The sequence below is a fragment of the Lepisosteus platostomus genome, chromosome 11 (genome assembly GCF_059453375.1).
Source record: "Lepisosteus platostomus isolate fLepPlt1 chromosome 11, fLepPlt1.hap1, whole genome shotgun sequence".
Classification (NCBI taxonomy): domain Eukaryota; kingdom Metazoa; phylum Chordata; class Actinopteri; order Semionotiformes; family Lepisosteidae; genus Lepisosteus; species Lepisosteus platostomus.
The window spans coordinates 11,731,787-11,744,414 of NC_142621.1; the positions used below are offsets into that span (position 1 = coordinate 11,731,787).

The 12,628-nt window shown below is 34.4% G+C and overlaps 1 protein-coding gene across 2 annotated transcripts in view; it reads left to right on the top strand.

Moving 5' to 3' along the window:
• The window catches only part of dennd1b (DENN/MADD domain containing 1B), a 96,031-nt gene that overhangs the window by 45,708 nt on the left and 37,695 nt on the right, over nucleotides 1-12,628 (top strand). The window contains exons 7-11 of one of the 2 annotated variants that reach the window (XM_088598439.1): nucleotides 551-631; nucleotides 2,470-2,529; nucleotides 4,323-4,376; nucleotides 4,509-4,619; nucleotides 9,843-9,943. In XM_088598439.1, the coding sequence (XP_088454565.1) occupies nucleotides 551-631; nucleotides 2,470-2,529; nucleotides 4,323-4,376; nucleotides 4,509-4,619; nucleotides 9,843-9,943 (407 nt within the window). The remainder of the gene's footprint in view (nucleotides 1-550; nucleotides 632-2,469; nucleotides 2,530-4,322; nucleotides 4,377-4,508; nucleotides 4,620-9,842; nucleotides 9,944-12,628) is intronic. The other variant, XM_088598440.1, reaches the window with a different exon arrangement.

Below are 12,628 nucleotides of genomic sequence, written 5' to 3' on the forward strand. Positions count from 1 at the left end.
CACTTCAGCTGCAAAGCATTGAATAGCTTCTAATGTAAAGTTAATGGGTTTTTTATGGTATACAAATGTTCCAGTGTTATGCAAAAGTTCCAGTGCAGAGGCATGAAAGTGCAGTTTTGTTTACTGTTTCGTCTACTAAAGTGTGGGGAAAATGTTTTAAATCCTCGTGTATTTTAATGTGGTCTTGACAAGTTATTTTCTCAAATTCTAACCGCAATGGCTATAAGGGAAAAAGGGTATAATCTGTTGTACAATTTATAGAACTCAGTCTTCAATCTTAGCCAGTTTTGTGGCAAACAGATTAAAAAAATGTCTAAAACTTCTCAAGTGAGTGTCTTTCGTTAATTGAAAAAAACAACAACTGTACTCTATAAATCATCACATCAACAATAAGCTTGCATGGCAGTTTAGTTTGTAGTTTGAAACCACAGAATCTCTTGTTAAACTTACTCTAGTGGGCTTTTCTTTCTTGCAGAATTCTCCATGAATTTAGCATTTGCAATTTATGGGCACTCAGGCATTTACGTATTGTTTTTTGTCCTTCCTACAGGAAACTGACTTGAATGATATGTTAAAATCATTGTACAACCACCCAGTGCCAAAGCCAAGAACTCCTGTCAGTCTCAGTGTGGTAGGTATTAACAGAGCAGGCAAAAGCTGACATTTTGTTTTGAAGCAGAAGTGGTTTTAATAGCTAAGGTATCAGATAAGAAGCAACTGGACATTGTTATCCTAATGGGCACTTTCACAACTCATCATGTTTCATTGTAATCGTAAAATGACATGTTTTTATAGCTGTCCATCTGTCACTCTGAATGTACATATTTGTGAAGTTCAACCTTTTACTTAGAGACTGGCCTTTGGTCAAAATGAGGTGTTCCAGTATATAGCCATTTTTTTTAATCCATTGATTCCTCTGAAGAAAACAGCTGATATATCAAAATATGCCATGGTGCTTGTTGCAACAAATTGATGTATACACTAAACAAACTTTAGTGAAAGAAAAAAAAAGTTTGTACAACACTTCAACATGAATCTGTTTTTCAAAAATGTCCTCACTGGAATATGTCTAAAATGTATCTTAAAAAGGAGCTGTTTGAAATTGTCTTTTACACGGTGTAGAATATGTTGTAAGACTTAAGTATAGAAAATATTTGTGCTATGAAACATGTATCTCGACTGAAGTAAGAAAACTCAAAGCATGCTTCAATAGAAATATGCAGAAAATACTCCAGCAGGCAGCTGTGATTCTATTGATATGCAAAGTACAGGAAAAGGAAAACTTTTTTGTATTATAGTATAAAAGCACGGTTGTACTGTGGTCAGATGGCCACACAGTTCATTTGGATCCCAAATAAAGTGACACAGCCTGCTAATAAGAGTAGATTTCTATTTTCCATCCTGTTAATTGGATTTACAGTTCTTGACAAAGGATTCAGTGTTGCACTGTATTAGCATTGTATTTACCAGAGGAAGTATCTGTGATGCAGTTCCTGTTGTGATCAAAGTGTGTTATATAGCCTACTTTCAGCAATCTGAGAGTTCTCATCTTTACTACATTTTCAAATAACTTATTTTCTCTAAAAATACTGTTTTATGAAATGAACAGAGACTGGGTTGCTTTTTATGGTACTTCATGATACAGTACTTTACACATTTATTCCCAGGTTTTCTATTCCCTTAAAAGTCTGTAGACAAACCACTGAAAATGAGTGGATCAATCATGTTTTAATCATGGAAGTTAACTTGCAATTCCTTTTCTATAGTGTTAAATCGTTTTTATATAATAAAATTATAAAATCTTTCAAACATCTACTGTCATATAAGAAATCTTTTTTAAAATGGGATATACGATTAAGAAATTATCTAAATCGTTCTCAGTCTTTCCTAGTAAAAAGAAGGATTGTATATAGAAAAATAATCACACTTGTTTTATTTACTAAATCATCAAGAGATTATTTTTAGAAAAACATAAAACAAAGGGTTCACCATGTCATGCAGGTGCAGACATACTTTGACTACATTGTTTCTTGTGTGTTTTTACAAAAACATTTAATTAAATAACCAAAACTTGAGCATGTTTTCATGTGCGAATCACTTATTTTCCCAATTGGGAAACTGAAACATCAGTATCATTTTTTAGTACATATATTTATTTTATGTATGCATACATACATTTTAAATGAAATTCTAAATGTAAAGCTGAAGAATTATTAGTGTACTGTCTGTAGTTGACATAATGGTTTGGGTTAAAATGTTTGTTCAAGGTTTTTTTTAACATTTATACTTCCATTTTTCAACCCGCCACAACTTAGGCACCTATAAACACTGCATGTTTTTAATTGTCTCCCATATTTCATGAAACTAAAATGTAGCCGAAGTTCATTTTATTTTGAAATTAGTGCTAGAAATTGATCTTTTTATTTCAAGTGTGAATTTTTTATTTTACTTTTTTCCTCAAATTGTAAGAATGAGCAGTTGCACATTGCCACTGGGCAGGTTGTGAAACAACAGCAAAGCCAGCAGCCGGTGAGTGTAAAGAGAAAGTCTGCAGCAAATCTAAATTCTTTAATCTAAGCACTAATCATGGGGCAGTTGAAGGTTTTAAATTTTTACTAAATGGTCTTTTCTATCCTTAATATAACAAAATAAAAATCTCTGTTCATTCTGGATGTTTGCTTTTTCCACTTTGGAAAGCAAACTTTGTAATTGATAATAATGTACTGCACTACTGTATTCTCTTTTTAAAACAGCACGAGTAAAATATTGCATTTTTCATACACCTGAAAACAACTGTAGCTTAAATAAATCTCCTTTTTAATGTTCCCTCTAGCCCTCATTTTTGTATTTCCAAATATTTCGAAAACAAAATGAAAAATTTATTTCAAAATACACCATTTTCTTAAATACGTTTTCAAAAACTGCAAAGGATTTGACAGCTGTGGTGGATTTTAATGGTGAACATACTTCAGGTTTCAGTGTTCTGAGAAATGATTTCTGTGTCTATAGATGCATTTTAAGTATTTCTAAAGAAATGCAAAAAATATTTAAGGAAAGTTCACTTTGTGAACTTCAGTGTTGACAGATATGATAGTGTTCTACTGTTAAATCTACCCTTCTTACCTCACAGAAATGCATAATACGACTGCATACTAGGCTATTAGGAAATATAGGCTGTTCCGGTTAAAAAGAACTTACCTTTTGCAGAGAGAGGGTATTTATACAAAAATATAAAAAATCTGATGATACTGGCTTTGTCAACTTTCCCAATTGTAAATCTTTTATACACAATTCTTAAATAAACCTTTTTTGTGAACTTAAGTACGTACAGTACAGTCTTTAATCTTGAATGCTATCATTTCATTCTTCCCTGCTCTTTTGAAACTTTTAATTGGTGGTTGGTTTACTTCCTGTACTGTTTTATGAGCTTATACTAACTGAGAGAAAATAACCCTGAATGTTTTCCAACGCAGTTTAGGGTTTATTACCCTACCAGGCATTTTTTGGCATCTGTCTGTGCAGAACTCAGGGTAATGCTCAAGAAAAAGTAAACTATTTTGTTGTGAAGCATGAAGATGTGGACTTTGCGAAGATACTATGAAGCTGTTCCATTTGCAAATATACCTACTGTTGTTTGCAGTGAACTACATATAAGACTTTGTACGATTTATTTTATTTTTAATGTGAACAGTTTCTGTGGTACATGGCAATTCAACTTTGGAAAAGTTAATAAATCATGTATATGAAGAAACTTTTCAGTTTAATCATTTCCAGAATACAGTTGCTAAAACACTGTCAGCTGTGTTGGAATCACTGTTTGTCTGGTGCAATGACAGCCTAGCTGAAAGAGAGAAAACATAAGAAAAACGTGAAAATCTAGCTACTTGTGTCTATCGTAAGCCTTTGCTTTACCTTGCTTCTACAGATGGGTATGATTGAAGCACAACAAAGTTAGGACTAGCCTCAGGAAAAACAGGGAGTTATTGGATAGGCTGGGAATCAAACCTTCATTCTCTTGGTTTCGAGTCCTTTGATCCGAACATTAGACCATGCTGCTTTAAAAGTGAGAATTTCTTCTGATCCTGTTGATGTAGTTCACTTTAATCCTTAATAAAAGCTGCAATTTATTCAACGCAGTGTTTTACTTTTTTGTTGCGTAAAGAAAGCCAGTAGATGTGTTTGGTTTTAATATGAGATGTGGGCATTACCATACCTTTAATTTTGGGGAAAAATCATATAAACATTAACTGAATCAAGTGTTGCACTTTCCCAACAACACAGAATGTATCTCTTTTCTAAGGTTTTGTTTTCCTGTTTTACAGCATTCATACTTCGTAGCTCCTGATATTAACGGACTTCCCACAATTCCTGAAAGTGTAAGTTGTTTTGTTTTCTAGATAAAATAACAATACCTTTTAATATTCTCTCTACGTGTATATACACACACAGCTCTAAGAAGTTGTTTAATGGGTGAGGATCAAAATATTTTTATCATTTTTTTATGACAGAGAAATATTACTGAATACTTTGTTGCTGTGGATGTTAACAACATGTTGCAACTCTATGCCAGTATGCTGCATGAACGGCGCATCATCATTACCTCAAGCAAGCTAAGCACTGTAAGTACCCTTGAAGCTTTCACATTTCAATTTTTTAGCCACTAGAAATGTTCAGATTTAACAGACTTGCACATGCGGTTCTTATCACACCCTAGAAAAAAAAATATAAGCACTTGTGCACAAAAGGATTTTTCATAGAAAAAGCTAGTTTAATTACAATTTCAGGTCAGGTGAAATGTTGGCCTGTTAAGATTAGATTAAAGTTCTTTCAGTCTTCTTAGTTCATTTGAATGCCGTGTTGGCTCTGTGAAAGAACCCTTAAAGGCTATTACCGATTTTTTTATTATTCTACAAAGCAATCTGAAAAAAGTCAAGGTGGGATAGGACTAAAAAACAGCCCCCAGCTGATTATAGGTGGATTCATCTTTGTGACATAGCAGCAACAGGACAAGAATACCAAGTTAATGGTGATTTCTGTGAAAGGCTTCTGAAGATGTGATTTTCGCCCAGAATAAAAGCGGTGTTTCAAGTGGATAGTTGCATTTATAGCATTTTTAAGGTTTATATTAATGGATATTTTTCTGTTTTGAAGAGGGGTAAAATACAATAGTCAAGTTTTATCATTATGGGATTTCTAAGCACCTTAATTTTAAAGATGATCACCTTCCTAATCTTAAAGTAGCTTCCTGTCAATATAACATTTAAATGTACCATAGCTTTCTGTACTGATTGTGTGCATTTATTTTTTTTTCTCTTTTGAAAAGTGACTGTTAAGAAGTCTGCATACACTGTAACACTACTTTCAGACAGGTAAAATCAATGCTAGTATAGTATTTTTCCACAAACCTGCTAAAATAAAGTATGCGTAAATTGTCAGACGGCGAAAAAAGCTTAGTTTAATTGCTTGTAACATCTGTCCTACTGGAATATACGGATCATTAAAACATTACATCCACATTTCTACAGCATACAACAATCTGGACTAGTCTGCAGTGAAAACATGGCTAACATAACACTTAGGCAATAATATATCTGCTTCATATTATTTGCTAAAACATTTAGATTAACTTTATTAGAGTTTTGAAAATGGAAGTCATGGGTATAAAATATAGCCTAAAGAAAAGCTATTAAAGAAGACCTTGAAACAAATGGCAACATTGTATAGTACAAAAATAATTGTGTAATTTCATTTTCAGCCACTCTTAAATTATCACTTATATTACTTGCTTTCTGCATACTTCCTGTCAAACAGCTCACACTTTAAAGGGAGTTGTCCCTTATCTCTGAGGTTGATTGCAGTCCAAATGTTTATGACAGTTCATGGAAAATGGGCTAGTGATGTCATCCCAGCTCTATCTTTGCTGTTCCAGTTCACTATCTAAGGGCAGTGTGTGCAATAGGCAGGACAGGATTCAAGGACTCCCAGAAGACTTTCTTTGTAGGAGGTTACAAAATTACTCAATCTTGAAGAATTTTCCTCTTTCAAATCATCAGGCTCATGCCACTTATTCCATGACATATAGAGTATAAAACTATGAAATATTTGCCTCTTGGTTAAGGTTTTCACATTTAAGTGATTTAGTTTTTCCAGTGTGCAAAGACAAATCATTCCTAGTTTATTAAGCATTAAGGATTGTATAACACAATTTTTTTTTGCTTCATTAAAAAGCATGAAATGTACTGCTAACTTTCGAAAGCTAATCAATCTCTTCAGTGAGTAGAACTTCATTTGAGTTTTATATTATACATACTTTTTAAATTTTAGCAAATTATTTGGGGAAAAATATGCATTTTTTTTTGCCAAGCCCTGTTTTCCCTTGAAAATAGACTATATCTCAGGCTTTAGTCTCAGCTAAGGTTCTGTCCAGCTAGACCTGCTGCAGTTGTTCCAGTGAGCTGCTTGGAAAAAAAAAAGATGTGCATATATTATGCATGCTGCAGGCAGGCCCTCAATGTTTAGGCCCCCAGTGAACCTGCTGTGCCAGTCTACCAGAACATCACTCCATACTCGCATGTATTCAAAGCAAAGGAATAAATCATGATTTTACAACAATGCATCAGTTGACTTATTGCTGTTTTGTGACCAGAGGTAAGAAGTACCACTGTTTAAAGCCGTGTCGTTGGCTCTCAAGTCAGCCAAGCATGCAGGCTTGTCATATGCTTGTATAATTGTACCACACCAGACTTTCTCTAACTAGTCAGCTGGGGCTGTACATTTCGTCTCTGAGACCCCGACTGGCCTGTGTCTGACAGGAGCCTTCTCATCATGCTGTCAGTGTTATGCTAACAAGAGCAGATCCTTCATGGCCTGCAGTGGTAGCCAGAGAGGTTGCTTTGGTTTAGACATTCCTTTTTGAAGTGCATTGTCTGCAGTGTCGTTTTTTTTTTCTCCCCCCAAATTCCACTATTGATTTATTAGATATTTTTAAAACCCTTACCACCTTGCTTGTTTTTTTTTTGCTTGTGCAGAACCAACTTTAAGTGGCTGTTTTGCAATCTTGTTCTTGTTTCTTGTCTCCCCCCCCCCCCCAAAAAAAAAAAAGCCACCTGCCTGTTACTGGATAACCTGTGCAGGTTTTAGCTTCACACTAAACAATTGTCGACAGAAACTGGAGGAACGGCAGTAATTGGAGTTTAAATAAAAGGCCTACAGTATAAGGAAGCTTCTTGCACTTCCCTGGGTTCAGATGAGTATAGCATTGTCATGTGTGACAGAAGAAATTTCTTCTGTTCGCATTTGGCAGGAATCACTGCGCCTTTGTACCTTTGTTTTTAGAGAGCAAATTTTCTGGTTCTCAGGAAATATTTACTCAATTTTTAACGTGTTTTTTTTTTTACATAGATATATTAATAGTTTATTTTTCCATGCTTGGAAACAAAATGCGTTTTCTCTTTGCACATTATTTCTGGATTTGCATGGAATGCCAAAAGTAATACAAAAAATTCAAACAAAGCGGTGAACACATTATAGGCAGATTTGGCAAACAAAGGCAGACACAAAATATGTTTTACATTTCTTAAGATCGATTCATTTTTTTTTGCTATCTAAAGATGTAATTTTAGAAAAACGTCAGATTAGGCATCCAATGAAGATTTTTTCTAATTTAGGATACATTCATTTAGAATTCTTCAAGGGCAATCAATGGAGTCTATGCATCTTTCGACATACTGATACTGAGTGACTTGATAAAATATTTGATTTGTCGTTAAACTTTTGAAGCTATGGTCTGTTTTGGTGAAGGTGGTATCGAGTACTGGAGAGCTACAAAGCTAATTAATAAGAAATAACTCTCAGTAGGGTAAAACTGGCACTAAAAAGGTATAATCTATCATTTGTTCTTGAAGAGTGTATATATAATTCTGCACTGAATTGAATATTAAGTAGAAATCTCTTTGTGGATTTCATAAGCCATTTGGCTTGAAGCATTAATTATTTATTAGTCTGGCAAATATTTTATTAGACTGCACTGGAGACTGAATTCATATGGAGCCCTAGAGAAGCAAATCAGATCTCCAAATTCACTCCTTTTTACTTTTGATTTAATCTTTCCTAACAGTGTGTGGAGCAGTGGTGAGGTTTATTTTGAAAATGTTTGACAGAAATTAATTGTGCTACTGCTTAGTTTTGCTACTATATGAGACCTTATCTCTGCACAGTAAAGGAGTGAAAAATCAAACATATAATTTGCTTCTCAATGTTTATCTATTCTCCTGCCCTTATCCAACTTCTAAAATCCCTTTTAAACTTTTGTATAAATCAAGCCAATTGGGCTTGCCTTGAGGCCTTGTTGAAATAATTGGAGTTGGTTACCCAGGTTTTCTGAGCCATTACTTCATGGTACCAACTGATGAAAGGTTTTCTCCTCAGGGATGAGACAGCAGCTTGTTGGCACTATCAGAATAAAACATTCTAAAACTGGATGGGTTGATGTTTTTTTTTTTGTATCCAAGATTCCCATTACCACCAGTCAAGAACCATGAAAAATTAAATTAGAATGGAAGCACTTGAAATTCACAATGAGCACAACTTGATTGTTGTTTTATGATGAAGGTGGCTTTTGTATTGTTAAATTTAGAAATTCTACTTTTTAATGTAATTTGTTATACCTTCAGCTGTTTGGAATTAAGAAATACAGATTGTTTTTGGGAGCTGTGAAATATATATATCTATACTCTAAAATTATCCACAATATTTATCTCAAAGCAATTGTTCAACACACCAGGAACATTTTTATATCAAGCAAGCCAATTAGTGCTAATTAATGTTTTACTATTGTGATGGCAGGGGTAATTGCATAGCATACAGTATAGTGCAATGCAGTGTAGGAAAAAAAGAATAGAAAAAGTGATAAGCCCTACAGATGCACAAACTGGTGTTAAAGAAAGATTTATTTTGCTTGCTGTGGTGTAGCTGTTAAGCTTGGCCAGTTTGCTGGTCAATTGTGACATTCTGTGTGTCAGTGAGCAGGGTCTCCTGATAGTAGAAGCTGTAGTTCACACATTACTGAAGCTCCAACTGTCGAACATACTGGTCCCTTGGTATTATTTCAGCTTGCAGTCTCTCTTGGCTAGCTCATGTTTCATTCTTTGGCAATTTGCCCTAATGATATCCCCAAGGAGCCTTCAGACCTCTGTTCTTTTTCCATATTTAATCATGTTATTTTAATCTAGAGGATGAGCAAACTGCCGAGCAGGTCATTATAATCCATGGTAATGTTCACAAACACACTGAAATGGTTTATTTTCCGATGGATGCAGACAGCAATTGTCATACTGGTTTTGTTTTAATAAGGATTTTTTCATAAACTGGAATCCATTCATTCATTTTTGTCAATAATGTTCCTTTCTCTTTGTTTGGCTAGCCCTTCTTTTTCCTTTTTGTCGCTCTTAAACCTTTTAATAAAATATCTACTTTACTGCACCACCAATGCAAGTTGTGGAAACATAAATCCACATTCTAATAATAGTGTTTTTTAGATGAATTGAATCAGTTGTTGTTCTGTGAACATGAGCAAAAATAATCTGTTTTGCTGATGGCTACGCTGTATTACGCATTAGAATTCTAAAGCAATTTTAAATCCTCCACATGTGTGTATGTTTTGGAAAATGGAATAGAGCCTTTTAGTTTCTGCAGATACTTTAGAATGCAATAAAACATGAAATGCGTGATAGTTTCTCAAAATAGTAGTTCTCCAATGTTCTTTTTCTGTCGTTTATAACAGTTCAAACCCATAAGCAAATTGTCTTTTTCTGTTTTTTGTATTCTTTGCTTTCAACCTTTAGTTAACTGCATGTGTTCATGGGTCTGCTGCCATGCTGTTTCCAATGTACTGGCAACACATTTACATCCCTGTGCTTCCTCCACATCTCTTGGACTACTGCTGGTAAGGTTACTAATGCCTTTTCAACCACCTTTGGATATGAAACCCTGTAATTTAAATGACACCTTATAAAACCTGTAATCTCTACTCTTTAATGATTCATACAGCAATTATTTCACAATGTCCAAGACAGACTGTAGGTTTTTCAAAGCTCTTTATCTAATGAAACAGAATATTTGTGCTGTACATTGAAAAAAAAAAACGTGGTCTAAACTAGCCTGTTTTCTGAATTTAGAAGATTTGAGGTATCTAGAAATGGCTACTTTCAATATCACTGAGAAAATAATTTGTTTGGTCTCCGTTTTCTATTTCTTCATCATTTAAAAATTGGAATATTTTAGATTGGCACAGAACCCAAGAGATTTATTTGTATCATCTTATGCCAGTATTTGTTTTCATTGTGACATTTCTGTTTTGCACCGTTTTCTGGTTGCCTGCACATATTGTTAGTCAGTCAAGCAAGCATTTGTTGGTAAAGAGGATGTTCATGAATAAGGACAGTGCTCATTAATGTTGTATAAAAATTGAAGCCAAAGATCTGTAAAATCAGTTTGCATTGAAAAGTATAATAATTCAAAAATCTGAACAGTGGCAATAGTACACCTACTTGATATTATTGTAAAATTAATTGGGAAAGCTGCAATAAATAGTACTTTTACCAACTTGGGAAATCAGGCACATAATGTACATAATCAACCACCTGCTTAAGTTTATCAACAAATATGGAGACGTTGTGCTGAATTGAGGTTGATATAACTCTTTGTGTAATATCAGACTTACAAACAAGAAAGAAATGCACACAAATTTGACCAATTTAAATCCACATGTGCAAAATAGGCAATATCTGTGACATTATAAGCACATGATTGCTACTTATAAGCATAGGTACAAGCCAGAGGGAGTTTCAGTCTGTGCATTGTAAAAATTGTAACCAGCAAGTTCAAAAGAACTGAAGCTTGAGGAAGGAAATGCACAGGTGGTTAAAAGAACTTTGGTAGAAGCCATCCAGAAGACTGAGGAAGTAGATATTCCATTCTTAACTGACTGGGTGTTCATGGGCATCCTGGATTGCCGAAACTAAAGCAAAAAATGCCACCTTGAACTGTGAAGAACAGTGTGAGAGTTGAGTCTCAGTAATCAGCTGCTTATGGGGCCATGAGGGGGTCTATGAGAACTACCAGACATTATATCCACAGCATGGTGAACAATGACAGGCCAACAATACACAAAGAGATTTGCTCCCCACACAGTGCGAGTTGTACACTGCAGTAGATAGTGCTACTGTGCTCTTACGTCACGTTGAACGTTGTCAGTTTTTCCAGTGGGTCCAAGTTTTCACTTCCCAGACAGTGACCTTGTTTACATGTGGCATTAATAAACAAGGAATTTTCACTGAACCATGCGCAACCAACAAACAAAAATGTGGAACTTTGTAATGGAGCTTAAATCCAGACCAATAAATTAAGACTTTGCAAGCTGGACTTCTGCTTTCTCTGCTAATGACCATTTTACTAAAGAAGGTGGCATGTTTGTTGAAGATAGTGCCCTGTGCATAATACCTACGTAGGGTATTGATGGAAGGAGAGATAAACCATCACCTGCTATGTGATGTATAGAAAATCACATTAAGGACTGTTCTTATTTTAAAAAACCCAGTAATGCCTCATTCAGGGATTATACCTTCCACGTTAGCTAAAATAGGTTCAGTGACAAGACTAAGGTACCATACCTTCCTACTGGCATGAGAGAAAGTAAAGGAATAATTTTAATTTTATGGCAGTGTTACCCATCATTTTCTAATAAAAAGGTGTTTTTAAACCCTCAAAATGTTTATTTACCTGTAATATGTCTAGGCTTGTTTTATTCAAAATTATATATATTTAGAACCTCTCTGCATTATTGTGTATTAATGAAAAAGTGAATCTGTTTGTTTACATTTGGTCACATATACAATTTGTATCCACCTCTGATTTAGAGTTGGTGCAGTCAAACCTTAAAGCAGTACAGTGGGTCATTATAAATTGCATCTATTAATTATTGAAAATAAACTAGGTGAAATAATGTGTCACTTATGTGTACTTAACATTTTACCCTTGGGAAAGTTTGACAAAAATATTAGCCTTTTGACTGTTAGTTACATGCTGTGGGTCCGTGTTCTCCAGTTAAAAATATGACATTGTTCTATATGCTAACTGAAAAGACAGACCATTATCTTGTAGAAGAAAACTGCCATCATGCAGTAAAGTACACACTGCCTGGATTCGCTCCACAAGTGAGAAATCTATCGACTACTCATTGTGTGATAGTCAGTTTGTGGGGCTGACAGGCCAGTTCTGTACACAGAAGCATTTTATTATCAGGAATGGTTTTCAGCTTAATTCTGTCTTCCTCTCTTAAAATATTTCATTTATGTGCTTAAAGCTTGGTTTTTCCTAGAGTTGGAAAACATTAATTTTCCCAATTCTTTTTGAGGAATTTAGCAAATGGTTACAAAAGCTGCATAGCCAGATGAGTCCAATTTAAGTCATTATATTTGCGAGGTATTTTGGTTCTTTACTACTGTATATAGAGAGATTTTTTCAGCTCAAAATTCATTTAATTTTATCAGTCTGCATTACACATTTAGTTTACCATTCTAAAACCGAGAATTTATCTTTGGTTAGCTTTGGATATTGAATTTTCATATTT